General features: G+C 50.4%; 1 protein-coding gene across 7 annotated transcripts; it reads left to right on the top strand.

Annotated features, from left to right (window-relative positions):
* Positions 1-601: 601 nt before the first annotated feature.
* On the top strand, positions 602-20,307 carry LOC139586100 (sodium/potassium-transporting ATPase subunit alpha-3). 7 transcript variants are annotated; one of them, XM_071419254.1, is made up of 13 exons: positions 602-677; positions 1,800-1,976; positions 4,198-4,334; positions 5,772-5,922; positions 6,715-6,857; positions 7,965-7,990; positions 8,827-8,981; positions 11,296-11,419; positions 13,895-14,040; positions 16,263-16,393; positions 18,134-18,235; positions 19,411-19,502; positions 20,270-20,307. In XM_071419254.1, the coding sequence occupies exons 3-13, from the start codon at positions 4,204-4,206 to the stop codon at positions 20,296-20,298; spliced, it is 1,230 nt and encodes a 409-aa protein (XP_071275355.1). In that variant the 5' UTR covers positions 602-677; positions 1,800-1,976; positions 4,198-4,203; the 3' UTR covers positions 20,299-20,307. The 7 variants fall into 7 exon arrangements, with proteins under 7 accessions (XP_071275355.1, XP_071275356.1, XP_071275361.1 ...); XM_071419255.1 differs by lacking the exons at positions 602-677; positions 1,800-1,976; positions 4,198-4,334; ... (1 more) ...; positions 6,715-6,857; positions 7,965-7,990 and adding an exon at positions 8,237-8,290; XM_071419260.1 differs by lacking the exons at positions 602-677; positions 1,800-1,976; positions 4,198-4,334; ... (2 more) ...; positions 7,965-7,990; positions 8,827-8,981 and adding an exon at positions 9,217-9,333.
* The last annotated feature ends 53 nt before the right edge of the window (positions 20,308-20,360 follow it).

The raw sequence follows: 20,360 nt of genomic DNA, 5'->3' as shown, positions 1-20,360 counted from the left end.
GCAGCCGCTGGACGAGGAGATGAAGGAGGCCTTCCAGAACGCCTACCTGGAGCTGGGCGGCCTCGGAGAGAGGGTGCTCGGTGAGATTCGGGGGGTTTTGGGGTTTTTGGGATTTTTTTCGGATTTTTTGGGGTTTTTTTTTATTTTTTTTTTGATTTTTTTCGGATTTTTTTCGGATTTTTTTTGATTTTTTTCGGATTTTTTTCGGATTTTTTTCGGATTTTTTTTGGATTTTTTTTCGGATTTTTTTCGGATTTTTTTTGATTTTTTTCGGATTTTTTTCGGATTTTTTTTTGGATTTTTTTCGGATTTTTTTCGGATTTTTTTCGATTTTTTTTGGATTTTTTTCGATTTTTTTCGGATTTTTTTTTTATTTTTTTCGGATTTTTTTTTGATTTTTTTAGGGTTTTTTTGCAGGTTTTTTTAAATTTTTTTGTATTTTTTTGTATTTTTTTTTTTATTTTGGGGAGGGTTTTCTGGGTTTTATTTTAAGGGATTTTTGGGGGGATTTTTTCGGAATTTTTTTTGGATTTTTTTTTTCAATTTTTTTTTTTTGTGTTTTTAATTTTTGTGGGCTCTTTTTGGGGGAGGTTTTTGGGGTTCTCGTGGGGGTTTGATGAAGGAGGCCTTCCAGAACGCCTACCTGGAGCTGGGCGGCCTCGGAGAGAGGGTGCTGGGTGAGATTTGGGGGGTTTTCGGGTTTTGGGATTTTTTTCGGATTTTTTGGGGGTTTTTTCGGGTTTTTTTCGGATTTTTTTCGGATTTTTTTCAATTTTTTCTTGGATTTTTTTAGGGTTTTTTTGAATTTTTTTGTAATTTTTTTGTATTTTTTCAATTTTTTTTAATTTTGGGGAGGTTTTCTGGGTTTTATTTTAAGGGATTTTTGGGGGGATTTTTTGGAATTTTTTCGAGATTTTTTTCGGAATTTTTAGGGGGTTTTTTGCAGGTTTTTTTAAATTTTTTTGGATTTTTTTTGTATTTTTTTAAATTTTTTTTTTAATTTTGGGGAGGGTTTTTGGGGTTTTATTTTAAAGGATTTTTGGGAGGGAATTTTTGGAATTTTTTTGGGGTGATTTTGGGCTGATTTTTTGTCTGATTTTTGGGCCGATTTTTGGGCTGATTTTGGGCCGATTTTTGCACTGATTTTGGGCCGATTTTTGGGCTGATTTTTGGGCCGTTTTCTGGGCTGATTTTTGGGCTGATTTTGGTCTGATTTTTGGTCTGATTTTTGGGCTGATTTTGGGCTGATTTTTGGTCTGATTTTGGTCTGATTTTTGGGCCAATTTTTGGGCCGATTTTTGGTCCGATTTTTGAGCTGATTTTGGTCTGATTTTGGGCCGATTTTTTGTCTGATTTTGGTCTGATTTTGGGCCGATTTTTGAGCTGATTTTGGTCTGATTTTTGGGCCGATTTTGGGCCGATTTTTTGTCTGATTTTTGGGCTGATTTTTGGGCTGATTTTGGTCTGATTTTGGGCCGATTTTTGAGCTGATTTTGGTCTGATTTTTGCGCTGATTTTGGTCTGATTTTGGTCTGATTTTGGGCCAATTTTTGCGCTGATTTTGGTCTGATTTTGGTCTGATTTTGGGCCAATTTTTGTGCTGATTTTGGTCTGATTTTGGTCTGATTTTGGGGCCGATTTTGGGCCGATTTTTGAGCCGATTTTTGGGCCAATTTTTGGGCCAATTTTTGCGCTGATTTTGGTCTGATTTTGGTCTGATTTTGGGCCAATTTTTGGGCTGATTTTCGGGCCGATTTCTGGGCCCAATTCAGGCAATTTTTGGTGTCTCCCCCGTGCAGGTTTCTGCCACTTCTACCTGCCCGAGGAGCAGTACCCCAAGGGCTTCGCCTTCGACTGCGACGACGTCAACTTCGCCACCGACAACCTTTGCTTTGTGGGGCTCATGTCCATGATCGACCCCCCCCCGCGCCGCCGTGCCCGACGCCGTCGGCAAATGCCGCAGCGCCGGCATCAAGGTGGGACCCCCGAAACGCCCCCCGAAATCCCCACAAAATCCCCTCGAAAAATCTCTCCCGAATTGCCCCAAATCCCCCCAGAATTCCCTCAAAAATTCCCTTTGAATTTCCTCAAAAATCCCCCCCTGAATTTCCTCAAAACGCCCCCCGAAATCCCCCAAAATCCCCTCGAAAAATCTCTCCCGAATTGCCCCAAATCCCCCCAGAATCCCCTCAAAAAATCCTCCCCAAAACCCCCCCAAAATCCCCCCAAAATTCCCTCAAAATCCACCCCAAATTCCCCTCAAAAATCATCCCTGAATCACCCCAAAAATCCCCCCGAAACCCCCCAAAATCCCCTCGAAAAATCTCTCCCGAATTGCCCCAAATCCCCCCAGAATTCCCTCAAAAATTCCCTTTGAATTTCCTCAAAAATCCCCCCCTGAATTTCCTCAAAACGCCCCCCGAAATCCCCCAAAATCCCCTCGAAAAATCTCTCCCGAATTGCCCCAAATCCCCCCAGAATCCCCTCAAAAAATCCTCCCCAAAACCCCCCCAAAATCCCCCCAAAATTCCCTCAAAATCCACCCCGAATTCCCCTCAAAAATCATCCCTGAATCACCCCAAAAATCCCCCCGAAACCCCCCAAAATCCCCTCGAAAAATCTCTCCCGAATTGCCCCAAATCCCCCCAGAATTCCCTCAAAAAATCCCTTTGAATTTCCTCAAAAATCCCCCCTGAATTTCCTCAAAATGCCCCCCGAAACCCCCCAAAATCCCCTCGAAAAATCTCTCCCAAAAATCCTCCCCGAATTCCCCCAAAATCCCCCCCAAATTCCCTCAAAAATCATCTCTGAATCACCCCTGAATTCCCCCAAAATCCGCCCTGAATTCCCTCAAAAATCATCCCCGAATCACCCCAAAAATCCTCCCCAAATTCCCCCCAAAATTCATCCCCAAATCCCCTCCGAATTCCCCTCAAAAAATCATCCCCGAATCACCCCAAAAATCCTCCCTGAATTCCCCAAAATCCCTCAAAAAATCATCCCTGAATCACACCAAAACTCCCCCGAATTCCCCCAAAATCCACCCTGAATTCCCTCAAAAATCATCCCCGAATCACCCCAAAAATCCTCCCTGAATTCCCCAAAATCCCTCAAAAAATCATCCCTGAATCACACCAAAACTCCCCCGAATTCCCCCAAAATCCACCCTGAATTCCCTCAAAAATCATCCCCGAATCACCCCAAAAATCCTCCCCGAATTCCCCCAAATTCCCCCTGAATTCCCCCAAAATCCCCCCAGAATTCCCTCAAAAAATCATCCCCGAATCACCCCTGAATTCCCCCAAAATCCACCCAGAATTCCCCCAAAAATCTCTCCCGAAAAATCCCCCCCAAATTCCCCCAAATCCCCTCCGAATTCCCCTCAAAAATCATCCCCGAATCACCCCAAAAATCCTCCCCAAATTCCCCCAGATTTCCCTCAAAAAACCCCTTTGAATTTCCTCAAAAATCCCCCCTGAACTCCCCCAAAATCCCCCCAGAATTCCCTCAAAAAATCATCCCCAAATCCCCCCTGAATTCCCCCAAAATCCCCTCAAAATCCACCCCAGAATTCCCCTCAAAAATCATCCCCGAATCACCCCAAAAATCCTCCCTGAATTCCCCCAAATCCCCTCCGAATCCCCTCAAAAATTCCCTTTGAATTTCCTCAAAAATCCCCCCTGAATTCCCCCAAAATCCCCCCAGAATTCCCTCAAAAATTCATCCCTAAATCCCCCCGAATTTCCCCAAATCCCCTCTGAATTCCCCTCAAAAATCCTCCCCGAATTCCCCCAAAAATTCATCCCCAAATCCCCCATGAATTCCCCCAAAATCCGCCCTGAATTCCCCCAAAAATTCATCCCCAAATCCCCCCAAATTCCCCCCAAATTCCCCCTGAATTCCCTCAAAATCCCCCCTGAATCACCCCCAAAATTCATCCCCAAATCCTCCCCGATTTCCCCCAAAATCCTCCCCAAAATCTACCCCAAACCACCCCCCCCCCCCAGCCCCAGGTGCCCCCCTCACCTGTGCCCCCCTCACCTGTGCCCCCCTCACCTGTGCCTCACCTGTGCCCCGCCCCCAGGTGATCATGGTGACCGGGGACCGCCCAATCATGGCCTGGGTGACCCCAAACCCCCCAGGACCCCTCCCCAGCCCCAGGTGTCCCCTCACCTGTGTCCCCTCACCTGCCCCCAGGTGATCATGGTGACCGGGGACCACCCGATCACGGCCAAGGCCATCGCCAAGGGCGTGGGGATCATCTCCGAGGGCAACGAGACCGTGGAGGACATCGCGGCGCGGCTGAACATACCTGTGAGCCAGGTGAACCCCAGGTGAGACACCCTGAACATACCTGTGAGCCAGGTGAACCCCAGGTGAGAGACAGACAGGTGTGATAGAGAGAGGTGAGACACCCTGAACATCCTGAACATCCCTGTGAGCCAGGTGAACCCCAGGTGAGCCAGGTGTGACAGGTGAGACATCCCTGAACATACCTGTGAGCCAGGTGAACCCCAGGTGAGCCAGGTGTGACAGGTGAGACACCCTGAACATCCTGAACATACCTGTCAGCCAGGTGAACCCCAGGTGAGCCAGGTGTGACATCCCTGAACATACCTGTGAGCCAGGTGAACCCCAGGTGAGAGACAGGTGAACCCCAGGTGAGACACCCTGAACATCCTGAACATACCTGTGAGCCAGGTGAACCCCAGGTGAGAGACACCTGTCAGCCAGGTGAGACACAGCTGAACATACCTGTGAGCCAGGTGAACCCCAGGTGAGCCAGGTGTGACACGGCTGAACATACCTGTGAGCCAGGTGAACCCCAGGTGAGCCAGACAGGTGTGATAGAGACAGGTGAGACACCCTGAACATACCTGTGAGCCAGGTGAACCCCAGGTGAGTCACAGGTGAACCCCAGGTGAGAGACAGGTGAGACAGGTGTGACAGGTGTGACATCCCTGAACATACCTGTGAGCCAGGTGAACCCCAGGTGAGCCCCAGGTGAACCCCAGGTGAGACATGGCTGAACATACCTGTGAGCCAGGTGAACCCCAGGTGAGAGACACCTGTCAGACAGGTGAGACACCCTGAACATCCTGAACATCCCTGTGAGCCAGGTGAACCCCAGGTGAGCCAGACAGGTGAGACAGGTGAGACACAGCCAGGTGAGACAGAGATGGGTGAGATACAGCCAGGTGAGGACATTGCGGCCCGGCTGAACATCCCTGTGAGCCAGGTGAACCCCAGGTGAGTCAGGTGAGCCATTTTAGGGTTCCTGCACCATTTTTGGGGCAAATCCCGTTGGTTTTGGTGTTCCCACGCTGTTCCCAGGGTAAATCCGGGTGTTTTCGGGCTCCCGCACCATTTCTGGGGTAAATCCGTGTGGTTTTGGGTTCCTGCACCGTTTTTGGGGTAAATCCGTGTGTTTTTGGTTGCCTGCACCATTTTTTGGGGTAAATCCGTGTGTTTTTGGGCTCCCGCACCATTTTTTGGGCTAAATCCCATTGTTTTGGGTTCCCGCGCCATTTTTTGGGGTAAATCCGGGTGTTTTCGGATTCCTGCACCATTTTTGGGCTAAATCCTGTTGGTTTTCGGGTTCCTGCACCATTTTTGGGCTAAATCCTGTTGGTTTTGGTGTTCCTGCACCATTTTTGGGCTAAATCCTGTTGGTTTTCGGGTTCCTGCACCATTTTTTGGGGCAAATCCCATTGGTTTTCGGGTTCCTGTGCCATTTTGGGGTAAATCCGTGTGGTTTTGGGTTCCCGCAGGGACGCCAAGGCGTGCGTGATCCACGGCACCGACCTGAAGGACATGAGCTCGGAGCAGATTGACGAAATCCTGCAGAACCACACCGAGATCGTCTTCGCCCGCACGTCCCCCCAGCAGAAGCTCATCATCGTCGAGGGCTGCCAGAGACAGGTGCGACAGCCCCAAAAAACACCCCAAAAATGGCCCAAAAAACCCCAAAAACTGGCCCGAAAAAACCCCAAAAATGGCCCCAAAAATGGTCCCGAAAACCCCCAAAAATGGCCTCAAAAATGGCCCCAAAAAACCCCAAAACGGCCCCAAAAACAGCCCCAAAAATGGCCACAAAAAACCCCAAAAATGGCCCAAAAGAACCCAAAAACGGCCGCAAAAATGGCCTGAAAAATAGCCCCAAAAATGGCCCCAAAAACAGCCCCAAAAATGGCCCCAAAAACCCCAAAAACGGCCGCAAAAATGGCCCGAGAAAACCCAAAAATGGCCTGAAAATACCCCAAAAATAGATCAAAAAATGGCCCCAAAAAACCCCAAAAAACAGCCCGAAAAAACCCCCCAAAAATGGCCCGAAAAATGGTCCCGAAAACCCCCAAAAATGGCCCCAAAAAACTCCAAAAACTGCCCCAAAAAAACCCCAAAAACAGCCTCAAAAATAACCCCAAAAACGGCCCCCAAAAAGCCCCAAAAATAGCCCGAAAAAACCCCAAAAACAGCCCCAAAAACAGCCCCAGAAACCTCAAAAATGGCCCCAAAAAACCCCCAAAAATGGCCCCCAAAAAAAACCCCCAAAATCGGCCCAAACCTCCCATTTCCCCAAAATTTTTCCCCCCCATTTTCCCCCCATTTTCCCCCTAATTTCCCCCCCATTTCCCCCCCGTTTTTTCCCGTTTTTTCCCGTTTTCCCCCCGTTTCCTCGGGGTTTTTCCCATTTTCCCCGTTTCTCGCCCCAAGGGCGCCATCGTGGCGGTGACGGGCGACGGCGTGAACGACTCGCCGGCGCTGAAGAAAGCCGACATCGGCGTGGCCATGGGCATCGCCGGCTCCGACGTGTCCAAGCAGGCGGCCGACATGATCCTGCTGGACGACAACTTCGCATCGATAGTGACCGGGGTGGAGGAAGGTGAGGAACACACCTGGGACAGGTGAGATACACACCTGAGATACACCTGAGATAGGTATGGGATAGGTGAGGTACCAGGGACAGGTATGGGACAGGTGAGATACCTGGGGCAGGCGGCCGACATGATCCTGCTGGACGACAACTTCGCATCGATAGTGACAGGGGTCGAGGAAGGTGAGAAACACACCTGGACAGGTGAGATACACACCTGAGATACACCTGAGATAGGTATGGGATAGGTGAGGTACCAGGGACAGGTGTGGGACAGGTGAGATACCTGGGGCAGGCGGCCGACATGATCCTGCTGGACGACAACTTCGCGTCAATAGTGACAGGGGTCGAGGAAGGTGAGAAACACACCTGGGACAGGTGTGGGACAGGTATGGGACAGGTGAGACACCTGGGGCAGGTGTGGGACAGGTGTGGGACAGGTGATCCTGCTGGACGACAACTTCGCATCGATTGTCACAGGGGTGGAGGAAGGTGAGACACACCTGGGACAGGTGAGATACACCTGGGATAGGTATGGGACAGGTGTGGGACAGGTGAGGGACCTGGGACAGGTGTGGGACAGGTATGGGACAGGTGTGGGACAGGTGATCCTGCTGGACGACAACTTCGCGTCGATAGTGACAGGGGTAGAGGAAGGTGAGGAACACACCTGAGATACACCTGAGATAGGTATGGGATAGGTGAGGTACCAGGGAAAGGTGTGGGACAGGTGTGGGACAGGTGAGGGACCTGGGGCAGGCAGCCGACATGATCCTGCTGGACGACAACTTCGCATCGATAGTGACCGGGGTCGAGGAAGGTGAGACACACCTGGGACAGGTGAGAAACACACCTGAGATAGGTATGGGATAGGTGAGATACCAGGGAAAGGTGTGGGACAGGTGAGATCCTGCTGGACGACAACTTCGCGTCCATTGTGACGGGCATGGAGGAAGGTGAGGAACACACCTGGGACAGGTGAGAAACACACCTGAGATAGGTATGGGACAGGTATGGGATAGATATGGGATAGGTGAGATACCTGGGATAGGTGTGGGACAGGTGGGATCCTGCTGGGCGACAACTTTGCGTCCATCGTGACGGGCGTGGAGGAAGGTGAGACACACCTGGACAGGTGAGAAACACACCTGAGATACACCTGAGACAGGTATGGGATAGGTGAGATACCAGGGAAAGGTGTGGGACAGGTGTGGGACAGGTGTGGGACAGGTGATCCTGCTGGACGACAACTTCGCGTCCATCGTCACAGGGGTGGAGGAAGGTGAGGAACACCTGAGATACACCTGGGACAGGTGTGGGACCTGGGATAGGTGTGGGACAGGTGTGGGGCAGGTGAGGGACAGGTGATCCTGCTGGACAACAACTTCGCATCGATTGTCACTGGCGTGGAGGAAGGTGAGGAACACACCTGAGACAGGTGAGAAACACACCTGAGATAGGTATGGGACCTGGGATAGGTATGGGATAGGTGTGGGACAGGTGAGGTACACCTGGGACAGGTGTGGGACAGGTGAGATACCTGAGACAGGTATGGGACAGGTGTGGGACAGGTGAGATACCTGGGACAGGTGAGGTACCAGGTACAGGTGTGGGACAGGTGTGGGACAGGTGAGGCACACCTGGGACAGGTATGGGACAGGTATGGGACCTGGGGACAGGTGTGGGACAGGTGAGACACCTGGGACAGGTGAGGTACACCTGGGACAGGTGTGGGACAGGTGAGGTACACCTGGGACAGGTGTGGGACAGGTGTGGGACAGGTGAGATACCTTGGACAGGTGAGGTACCAGGTACAGGTGTGGGACAGGTGAGACACCTGGGACAGGTGAGACCCTCCTGGGCGGCCGCTTCCCCCCCACCCTCCCCGCCGTCGGGGCGGGGCTGGCTCAGTTTTGGGGCCAAACCGGGCGTTTTTCGTGTTTTCCGTGCAGGGCGTTTGATTTTTGACAACCTGAAGAAATCGATCGCCTACACCCTGACCAGCAACATCCCCGAGATCACCCCGTTCCTGCTGTTCATCATGGCCAACATCCCGCTGCCGCTGGGCACCATCACCATCCTCTGCATCGACCTGGGCACCGACATGGTGAGGGACCCAAAAACCCTGAAATTCAACCCAAAATCCAGCCAGAAACTGTGAAAATACCCAAAATCCATCAAATCCCCAAAATCCCTAAAATCCGTCCCAAATCACCCCAGTCCCGCTGCCGCTGGGCACCATCACCATCCTCTGCATCGACCTGGGCACCGACATGGTGAGGGGAACCCAAAAACCCCGAAATTCAACCCAAAATCCAGCCAGAAACCGTCAAAATCCGGCCAGAAACTGCGAAAATCCAAATCAAACCAAAAACCCCAAAAAAATCCCAAATCCACCCCAAATCCCGCTGCCGCTGGGCACCATCACCATCCTCTGCATCGACCTGGGCACCGACATGGTGAGGGACCCAAAAACCCTGAAATTCAACCCAAAATCCGGCCAGAAACCGTCAAAATCCATCAAATCCCCAAAATCCCCCAATCCATCCCAAATCACCCCAAATCCCGCACCATCACCATCCTCTGCATCGACCTGGGCACCGACATGGTGAGGGGAACCCAAAAACCCCGGGATTCACCCCAAAAAACCCCGGGATTCACCCCAAAATCTGGCCAGAAACCGTCAAAATCCATCAAATCCCCAAAATCCCTAAAATCCATCCCAAATCACCCCAAATCCGCTGCCGCTGGGCACCATCACCATCCTCTGCATCGACCTGGGCACCGACATGGTGAGGGGAACCCAAAAACCCCGGGATTCACCCCAAAATCCGGCCAGAAACCGTGAAAATCCCAGATTCACACAGAAACCCTAAAAAAATCCCAAATCCACCCCAAATCCGCCACTGCTGGGCACCATCACCATCCTCTGCATCGACCTGGGCACCGACATGGTGAGGGGAACCCAAAAACCCCGGGATTCAACCCAAAATCCGGCCAGAAACTGTGAAAATCCGGCCAGAAACCGTCAAAATCCCCAAAATCCCCAAATCCACCCCAAATCACCCCAAATCCCGCACCATCACCATCCTCTGCATCGACCTGGGCACCGACATGGTGAGGGGAACCCAAAAACCCCGGGATTCACCCCAAAATCCGGCCAGAAACCGTGAAAATCCGGCCAGAAACCGTCAAAATCTACCCAGAAACCCTAAAAACTTCCCAAATCCATCCAGAAACCCCAAATCCACCCCAAATCCACCTCAAATCTGTCCAGAGACCCCAAAAATCCATCCAGGGACCCCAAAATCCACCCCAGAAACCCCCAAATCCACCCCAGAAACCCCAAAACCACCAAAATCCATCCAGAGACCCCAAAATCCACCCTGGAAACCCCAAAATCCATCCAGGGACCCCAAATCCACCAAAATCCACCCCAGAAACCCCAAAATCCATCCAGGGACCCCAAATCTGCTCAGAAACCCCAAAAATCCACCCAGGGATCCCAAAATTCATCCAGGGACCCCAAAATCCATCCCAAATCCACCAAAATCCACCTGGAAACCCCAAAATCCACCCAGGGACCCCAAAACCACCAAAATCCATCCCAGAAACCCCAAAATCCACCCCAGAGTTCCCAAATCCACCTGGAAACCCCAAAAATCCATCCAGGGACCCCCAAATCCTGACCCCCCCATTTTCGGGTTTTTTCCCCCAAAATCCCCCAAATTTTTTGGGACGTTCCCACCCTCCGGGACCCCCCCAAAATCCCCCAAAATTTTTCAGGTGTTCCCCTTAAAATCCCCCCCTACAAAATCCCAAATTTTTGATGTTTCCCCCCCAAATCCTGAGCCCCCATTTTTGGGGTTTTTTCCCCCAAAATCCCCCAAATTTTTTGGGGTGTTCCCACCCTCTGGGACCCCCCAAAATCCCCCAAAATTTTTCAGGCGTTCCCCTTAAAATCCCCTTAGAAAATCCCAAATTTTTGATGTTTCCCCCCAAATCCTGACCCCTCATTTTTGATGTTTCCCCCCCAAATCCTGACCCCATTTTCAGAGTTTTTTCCCCCAAAATCCCCCAAAATTTTTCAGGTGTTCCCCTTAAAATCCCCCCTTAGAAAATCCCAAATTTTTGATGTTTCCCCCCAAATCCTGACCCCTCATTTTCGGGTTTTTTCCCCCAAAATCCCCCGAATTTTTTGGGGTGTTCCCACCCTCTGGGACCCCCCCAAAATCCCCCAAAATTTTTCAGGTGTTCCCCTTAAAATCCCCTTAGAAAATCCCAAATTTTTGATGTTTCCCCCCAAATCCTGACCCCCCATTTTCGGGGTTTTTTCCCCAAAATCCCCCGAATTTTTTGGGGCGTTCCCACCCTCTGGGACCCCCCCAAAATCCCCCAAAATTTTGGGGTGTCCCCCCCAGGTCCCGGCCATCTCCCTGGCCTACGAGGCGGCCGAGAGCGACATCATGAAACGGCAGCCGCGGAACCCCCGGAGCGACAAACTGGTCAACGAGCGGCTCATCAGCATGGCCTACGGCCAGATCGGTCAGTGGTCACTCACTGGTCACTCCCAGGGGTCACTCAGGGGTCACTCGGGTCAGTCATGGTCAGTCATGGTCACCCATGGTCAGTCATGGTCATCCATGGTCATCCATGGTCATTCATTGTGATCCATGGTCAGCCATGGTCAACGAGCGGCTCATCAGCATGGCCTACGGCCAGATCGGTCAGTGGTCACTCACTGGTCACTCCCAGGGGTCACTCGGGGGTCACTTGGGTCAGTCATGGTCAGTCATGGTCATCCATGGTCAGTCATGGTCAGCCATGGTCAGCCATTGTGATCCATGGTCAACGAGCGGCTCATCAGCATGGCCTACGGCCAGATCGGTCAGTGGTCACTCACTGGTCACTCCCAGGGGTCACTTGGGTCATCCATGGTCATCCATGGTCATCCATGGTCATCCATTGTGATCCATGGTCAGCCATGGTCAACGAGCGGCTCATCAGCATGGCCTACGGCCAGATCGGTCAGTGGTCACTCACTGCGGTCACTCAGGGGTCACTCGGGTCAGTCATGGTCAGTCATGGTCATCCATGGTCAACGAGCGGCTCATCAGCATGGCCTACGGCCAGATCGGTCAGTGGTCACTCACTGGTCACTCCCAGGGGTCACTCGGGTCAGTCATGGTCAGTCATGGTCAGTCATGGTCATCCATTGTGATCCATGGTCAGTCATGGTCAGCCATGGTCAACGAGCGGCTCATCAGCATGGCCTACGGCCAGATCGGTCAGTGGTCACTCACTGGTCACTCCCAGGGGTCACTCGGGGGTCACTCGGGTCAGTCATGGTCAGCCATGGTCAGTCAGGGTCAGCCATGGTCATCCATGGTCAGTCATGGTCATCCATTGTGATCCATGGTCAGCCATGGTCAACGAGCGGCTCATCAGCATGGCCTACGGCCAGATCGGTCAGTGGTCACTCACTGGTCACTCCCAGGGGTCACTCGGGTCAGTCATGGTCATCCATTGTGATCCATGGTCAGTCATGGTCAACGAGCGGCTCATCAGCATGGCCTACGGCCAGATCGGTCAGTGGTCACTCCCAGGGGTCACTCGGGGGTCACTCAGGGGTCACTCATGGTCACCCATGGTCAGTCATGGTCACCCATGGTCAGCCATGGTCATCCATGGTCAGTCATGGTCACCCATGGTCATCCATGGTCAGCCATGGTCAGCCATTGTGATCCATGGTCAGCCATGGTCAACGAGCGGCTCATCAGCATGGCCTACGGCCAGATCGGTCAGTGGTCACTCCCAGGGGTCACTCAGGGGTCACTCGGGTCAGCCATGGTCATCCATGGTCAGTCATGGTCAGTCATGGTCAGCCATGGTCATCCATTGTGATCCATGGTCAGCCATGGTCAGCCATGGTCAACGAGCGGCTCATCAGCATGGCCTACGGCCAGATCGGTCAGTGGGCACTCCCAGGGGTCACTCAGGGGTCACTCGGGTCAGTCAGGGGTCACTCGGGTCAGTTATGGTCAGTCATGGTCATCCATGGTCATCCATGGTCAACGAGCGGCTCATCAGCATGGCCTACGGCCAGATCGGTCAGTGGGCACTCACTGGTCACTCCCAGGGGTCACTCGGGTCAGTCATGGTCAGCCATGGTCACCCATGGTCAGTCATGGTCAGCCATGGTCAGCCATTGTGATCCATGGTCAACGAGCGGCTCATCAGCATGGCCTACGGCCAGATCGGTCAGTGGTCACTCACTGCGGTCACTCAGGGGTCACTCAGGGGTCACTCATGGTCAGTCATTGAGTTTCATTGGGTCCTGTTGGCTCCCATTGGCTCCCATTGGGCCCTGTTGAGTTTCATTGGCTCCCGTTGACTCCCATTGACTCCCATTGACTCCCATTGGCTCCCATTGGTTCCCGTTGGCTCCCATTGGCTCCAGTTGGGTTTCATTGACTCCCATTGGTTCCTGTTGGCTCCCGTTGGGTCCTGTTGAGTTTCATTGGCTCCCATTGGCTCCAGTTGAGTTTCATTGACTCCCATTGGCTCTCGTTGGCTCCCATTGGCTCCTGTTGGGTCCCATTGGGTCCTGTTGAATTTCACTGACTCCCATTGGCTCCTGTTGGCTCCAGTTGAGTTTCATTGGCTCCCATTGACTCCCGTTGGCTCCCATTGGCTCCAGTTGAGTTTCATTGGCTCCCGCTGACTCCCATTGGCTCCAGTTGAGTTTCATTGGCTCCCATTGGCTCCCGCTGACTCCCATTGGGTCCTGTTCAGTTTCATTGGCTCCCATTGACTCCCATTGGCTCCCATTGGCTCCCATTGGCTCCTGTTGAGTTTCATTGACTCCCATTGACTCCCATTGGTTCCCGTTGAGTTTCATTGACCCCCATTGACTCCCATTGGCTCCTGTTGAGTTTCACTGACTCCCATTGACTCCCATTGGCTCCCGCCGACTCCCATTGGCTCCCGCTGCCCCCCTGAGCCGCGGTTTTCCCGCAGGGATGATCCAGGCGCTGGGCGGGTTCTTCGCCTACTTCGTGATCCTGGCGGAGAACGGGTTCCTGCCCTCGTGCCTGGTGGGGATCCGGCTGCGCTGGGACGACCGCACCATCAACGACCTGGAGGACTCCTACGGGCAGCAGTGGGTGCGTGCCCCCCCGAAACACGGGGGTCCCGAAAAATGGGGGTGCCCGAAAATGGAGATTCCTGAAAATGGGGGGTCTGAAAAATGGAGATTCCTGAAAATGGGGGTCCTAAAAAATGGGGGTGCCAAAAAAATGGAGATTCCTGAAAATGGGGGTGCCAAAAAATGGGGGTGCCAAAAAATGGGGGATGCCCGAAAGTGGGGGTCCTGAAAAATGGAGATTCCTGAAAATGGGGGTGTCCGAAAATGGAGGATCCCCGAAAAATGGGGGTGCCAAAAAATGGGGGTGCCCGAAAATGGGGGTGCCCAAAAATGGGGGTCCTGAAAAATGGAGATTCCTGAAAATGGGGGTGCCAAAAAATGGGGGATCCCCAAAAAACAGGAATCCTGAAAAATGGAGATTCCTGAAAATGGGGGTCCCCAAAAAATGGGGATCTCCAAAAACATGAATCCTGAAAAATGGCACTCCCCGAAAATGGGGGTCCCCAAAAATGGGGGTGCCCGAAAATGGGGGTGCCAAAAAAATGGGGGTGCCCAAAAATGGGGGTCCTGAAAAATGGGGGTCCCCAAAAATGGGGGTGCCCGAAAATGAGGGTCCCGAAAAATGGGGGATGCCTGAAAATGGGGGTTCTGAAAAATGGAGATTCCTGAAAATGGAGGTGCCAAAAAAATGGGGGTGCTAAAAAATGGGGGTGCCCGAAAATGGGGGTGCCAAAAAAAGTGGGGGTGCCCGAAAATGGGGGTGCCAAAAAAATGGAGATTCCTGAAAATGGGGGTGCCAAAAAATGGGGGATGCCTGAAAACGGGGGTCCTGAAAAATGGAGATTCCTGAAAATGGGGGTGCCCGAAAAATGGGGGTCCCGAAAATGGGGGTCCCAAAAAAATGGGGGTGCCCGAAAATGGGGGTGCCAAAAAAATGGGGGTGCCTAAAACCAGGAATCCTGAAAAATGGAGATTCCTGAAAATGGGGGTGCCAAAAAATGGGGGATCCCCAAAAAATCAGAATCCTGAAAAACAGGGATCCCCAAAAATGGGGGGGGTCCCAAAAAACAGGAGTCTCCAAAAATGGGAATCCCCAAAAAAATAGGGATTTCTGAAAATGGGGATTCCTAAAACCAGAGCTTTTTTGGGGGGGCATTTTGACCATTTTTTGACCATTTTTTGTGGGGTGTCTTGAGCATTTTTTGGGGCATTTTGACCATTTTTTGACCATTTTTGGACCACTTTTTTGTGGGGTGCTTTTGAGCATTTTTTGGGGCATTTTGACCATTTTTCGGGGGGGCATTTTGAGCTATTTTTGGGGAGGCATTTTGAGCAATTTTGATCTTTTTTGGGGGGGCTTTTTGAACATTTTTTGGCGGCCATTTTGATCATTTTTGGGGGGCCATTTTGATCATTTTTGGGCGGCCATTTTGATCATTTTTTGAGAGCATTTTGATCATTTTTGGGGGGGCATTTTGACCATTTTTGGGGGCCATTTTGATCATTTTTTTGGGGGTCATTTCAGTCTTTTTTTGGGGGCTGTTTTGATCATTTTGGGGGGGGGCATTTCCATCATTTTTGGGCGGCCATTTTGATCATTTTTTTGGGGGCATTTCAATCATTTTTTGGGGCCATTTTGATCATTTTCGGGGGGGTTTCAATCATTTTTTTGGGGGCTGTTTTTATAATTTTTCGTGGCCATTTTGGTCATTTTTGGGGGCCATTTTGATCATTTTTGGGGGTCCTTCCAATCATTTTTTTGGGGGCTCTCTTGATAATTCCTCATGGCCATTTTGACCCTTTTTTTGGGGTCATTCCAATCATTTTTTGGGGGCTGTTCTCATAATTCCTCATGGCCATTTTGACCCTTTATTTGGGGTCATTCCAATCATTTTTTTGGGGCTGTTCTCATAATTCCTCATGGCCATTTTGACCCTTTTTTTGGGGTCATTCCAATCATTTTTTTGGGGCTGTTCTCATAATTCCTCATGGCCATTTTGACCCTTTTTTTGGGGTCATTCCAATCATTTTTTTTGGGGCTGTTCTCATAACTCCTCATGGCCATTTTGCCCCTTTTTTTGGCCCCATTTTGCCCAATCTCCACGCCACATTTCACCCATTTTTTTGAGGCCGTTTTCCGCCTTTTCGGGCCGGGGTTTTTTCGGGGCGCGTCCCGGCTGGGCCGACCCCGTTCCTTTGAGGAGGGGTCCCTGACCCGAGCCCCCCCCCCGGCCCCCCCAGACGTACGAGCAGCGCAAGGTGGTGGAGTTCACGTGCCACACGGCGTTCTTCGTCAGCATCGTCGTCGTGCAGTGGGCCGACCTCATCATCTGCAAGACGCGGCGCAACTCCGTCTTCCAGCAGGGCATGAAGTGGGTCTGGGGGCCCCGAAATTTTGGGGTGGGGTCCCCAAAATTCTGGGGGGGGTCCCCAAAATTCTGGGTCCCCGAAATCTTGGGTGGGGAGGTCCCCAAATTTCTGGGAGAATCCCTGAATTTTCCCTGAAAATTGGAATTGGGGAGGTCAAAGCGTGGATGGGGCGTTAATGGGAGCAGGAGGGAAATGGATTTGAGGGGTCCCCAAAAATTCTGGGGGGTGGTCCCCGAAATTCTGGGGGGGTCCCAAAATTCTGGGAGGTCCCCAAAATTCTGGGAGGGGTCTCCAAAATCCCAGGGAGGCCCCCAAAATCCTGGGAGAATCCCCCAAAAATTGGGGAGGTCAAAGCGTGGATGGGGCGTTAATGGGAGCAGGAGGGGGAAATGGGTTTGAGGAGGGGTCCCCAAAAATTCTGGGGGGTGGTCCCAAAATTCTGGGAGGTCCCCAAAATTCTGGGAGGGGGTCCCCGAATTTCTGGGAGAATCCCTGAATTTGTGGGAGCATCCCCAAAAATCCAGGGAAGGTCAAAATATGGGATGAGGCATCATTGATGGGAGAAGGAAAATGGATTTGGGGAGGGGTCCCCAAAATTCTGGGAGGGGGTCCCAAAATTCAGGGAGAGGGTCCCCAAAATTCTGGGGGGGGTCCCCAAATTTTAGGGAGGTCCCCAAAATCCCAGGGAGGTCCCCAAAATCCTGGGAGAATCCCCCCAAAAAATTGGGGAGGTAAAAACTCAGGAGGGGGCTGAATTTGGGGAGGGGTCCCCAAAATTCTGGGGGGGTCCCCAAAATTCTGGGGGGGGGGTCCCCAAAATCCTGGGGGGGTCCCCAAAATTCTGGGAAGGTCCCCAGGAAACAGCAGAGCCCCCGGGAATTTTGGGGGGATTTTGTGGAATTTTTGGGCAGGGATTTTAGGGGAAATTTTGTGGGAATTTCGGGGAAATTTTTGGGGTGAATTTTGGGGGAATTTTGTGGAATTTCGGGGAATTTTTTGGGGGGAATTTGGGTGGAATTTTGGGAGGAATTTTAGGGGGAATTTTAGGGGGAATTTTTGAGGGAATTCGGGGGAAATTTTGTGGAATTTTTTGGGGGAGGAATTATAGGGGATTTTGGGGGGATTTTCGAGAAAATGTTGGGAGGATTTTTGGGGAATTTTAGGGGGGATTTTGGGGAGAATTTGGGAGGAATTTTTGAGGGGAATTTAGTGGGAATTTTGGGGAATTTTGGGGGGAAATTTTGGGGGGATTTTGGGGGATTTTGGGGGGATTTTAGAGATTTTTTGGGGGGCAATTTTCGAGGGGGATTTTGGGGGGAATTTTGTGGGAATTATGGGGAATTTTTGGGGTGGAATTTTGGGGGATTTTGGGGGGACTTTAGAGATGTTTTGGGGGGCAATTTTCGAGGGGGATTTTGGGGGATTTTGGGGGGAAATTTTGTGGGAATTACGGGGAATTTTTGGGGTGGAATTTTGGGGGATTTTAGAGATTTTTTGGGGGGGAATTTTGGGGGAAAATTGGGGGGACTTTTGGGGGAATTTTGGGGGAAAATTGAGTGGACTTTGGGTGAATTTTGGGTTGTTCCCACTGACGCGTTTTGGGCTGGTTTTTGTGGGGTGTTTTTTTTAGGAACAAAATCCCGATTTTCGGGTTTTTTGGGGGGGCCGCGTTTCGGGGTCGATTCTCTCGGATTTGGGGGCTCCCGGTGACGTTTTTTGTTTTTTCCTGCTGTTTTTTTTAGGAACAAAATCCTGATTTTCGGGCTCTTCGAGGAGACGGCGCTGGCCGCGTTCCTCTCCTACTGCCCCGGCATGGACGTGGCTCTGCGCATGTACCCCCTCAAGTGAGCCCCAAAACCCTGGGAATTCACCCCAAAAACAGGGCAGGACCCAGAAATCCGCGGAATTCACCCCAGAATTGGGGGATCAACCCCAAAACCCCGGAAATTCACCCCAAAAACGGGGGCGGGACCCAGAAATCCGCGGAGTTCACCCCAAAATTGGGGGGTCGACCCCAAAATCCGGGAAATTCACCCCAAAAACGGGGGCGGGACCCAGAAATCCGCGGAGTTCACCCCAAAATCGGGGCTTGACCCCAAAATCCGGGAAATTCACCCCAAAATCCCAACCCGGGAGGGGGAGGGAATCCCTTTAAAGGGGGGGGGGGTTTGGGGGGATTTTGAGCTTTTTATTTTTAATTTTGAGCAATTTTTAATAATTTTTTTAAACCTTTTTTAGGGGGGTTTTGACTGATTTTTGGGGAGTTTTGGAACATTTTATTTTTATTTTGAACATTTTTATTTTTATTTTTATTTTGAGCATTTTTATTTTTATTTTGAGCATTTTTTAAAAATTTTGAGCGATTTTTGGTATTTTTTTTTAGCATTTTTAGGGGGGGGTTTTCATTGATTTTTGGGGAGTTTTGGAACATTTTATTTTTATTTTGAACATTTTTATTTTTATTTTGAGCATTTTTTATTTTTATTTTGAGCATTTTTTTTAAAAATTTTGAGCGTTTTTTTGGTTATTTTTTTTAGCATTTTTAGGGGGGTTTTGATTGATTTTTGTGGGGTTTTTGACCTTTTTTTTTGCCTTTTGACCATTTTCAGGGTTTTTGACCTTTTTTTGGCTTTTTGACCATTTTTTTTGCCTTTTGACCATTTCTTTGTGGGGATTTCAACCATTTTTTGGCTTTTGACCTTTTTTTGTGGGTTTCCACCATTGTTTTCAAATTTTGCCCATTTCCTGTGGCATTTCACCATTTTTGGGCGTTTTTGACCATTTTTTGGGTGTTTTTGACCATTTCTTTGTGCGATTTTCACCAAATTTTTGCGTGGTTTTGACCATTTCTTCACCATTTTTGACTTTTTTTGGTTTGTTTTGTTTCCAACCATTTCTTTCGCATTTTCGCCATTTTTTCGCCGTTTCCCACCATTTTTTTTTGTTTTTCCCCATTTCCTCCCCGTTTTTGACCGTTTCTTGGTGGTTTCTCCCCAAATTTCCCCTCCTTTTGCCCCAGGCCCAGCTGGTGGTTCTGCGCCTTCCCCTACTCCTTCCTCATCTTCGTCTACGACGAGATCCGCAAGCTCATCCTGCGCCGCAACCCCGGAGGTTTGGGGCAAATTCCGCTGATTTTGGGCAAATTCCGGGCGGGAATTTCGGGGGAATTTTAGGGGGGATTTTGGGGGATTTTAAGGGATTTTTTTTGGAATTTTTTGGGGGGATTTTGGGGGAATTTTAAGGGATTTTAAGGGAATTTTTTTGGATTTTTTTTTGGGAATTTTGGGGGGAATTTCGGGGAAATTTGGGGGGAAGTTTAGGGGGAAATTTCGGGATTTTTTGGGGGGAATTTTGGGGGGATTTTAGGGGATTTTAAGGGAATTTTTTTGGAAATTTTTTTGGGGAATTTTTTTGGGGAATTTTTTGGGGAATTTTTTGGGGAATTGTTTTTGGGAATTTCGGGGAAATTTGGGGGGAAATTTGGGGGGAAAATTCGGGAATTTTTTGGGGAATTTTGGGTGGATTTTGGAGGAATTTTGATGAGATTTTGGGGGAATTTGGGGGAGGATTTTGGTGGGGACTTTGGGTGGATTTTGGGGATGATTTTTGGGAAGATTTTTTGGGGTATTTTACGTGGATTTTGGTGGAATTTTAGGGAGGAATTTTGGGGGATTTTTGGTGGAATTTTGGGTGAATTTTGGTGGGATTTTGGGGGGGAATTTTGGGGGGATTTTGTGGAGAATTTGGGGGGGAAATTTTGGGGGAAATTTGCGGGAATTTTGGGGGGAATTTGGGAAGAATTTCGCAGGAATTTTGGGGCCAATTTGATGATTTTTGCTTCCACCCCTCACCTTTTTTTCCTCCTTTTTTATTTCCAGGTTGGGTGGAGAAGGAAACCTATTACTGACCCCCCCCCCCCAAAAAAAACCAACCACGGGACCCCCCCCCCAAAAAAAACACAACAACAAC

The sequence above is a fragment of the Agelaius tricolor genome, unplaced genomic scaffold, assembly GCF_023055355.1.
Source record: "Agelaius tricolor isolate 1412-34295 unplaced genomic scaffold, bAgeTri1.0.p SCAF_102, whole genome shotgun sequence".
NCBI lineage: Eukaryota > Metazoa > Chordata > Aves > Passeriformes > Icteridae > Agelaius > Agelaius tricolor.
Note: the sequence above shows the minus strand (reverse complement) of the source record. Positions and strands in the feature narration are given on the sequence as shown.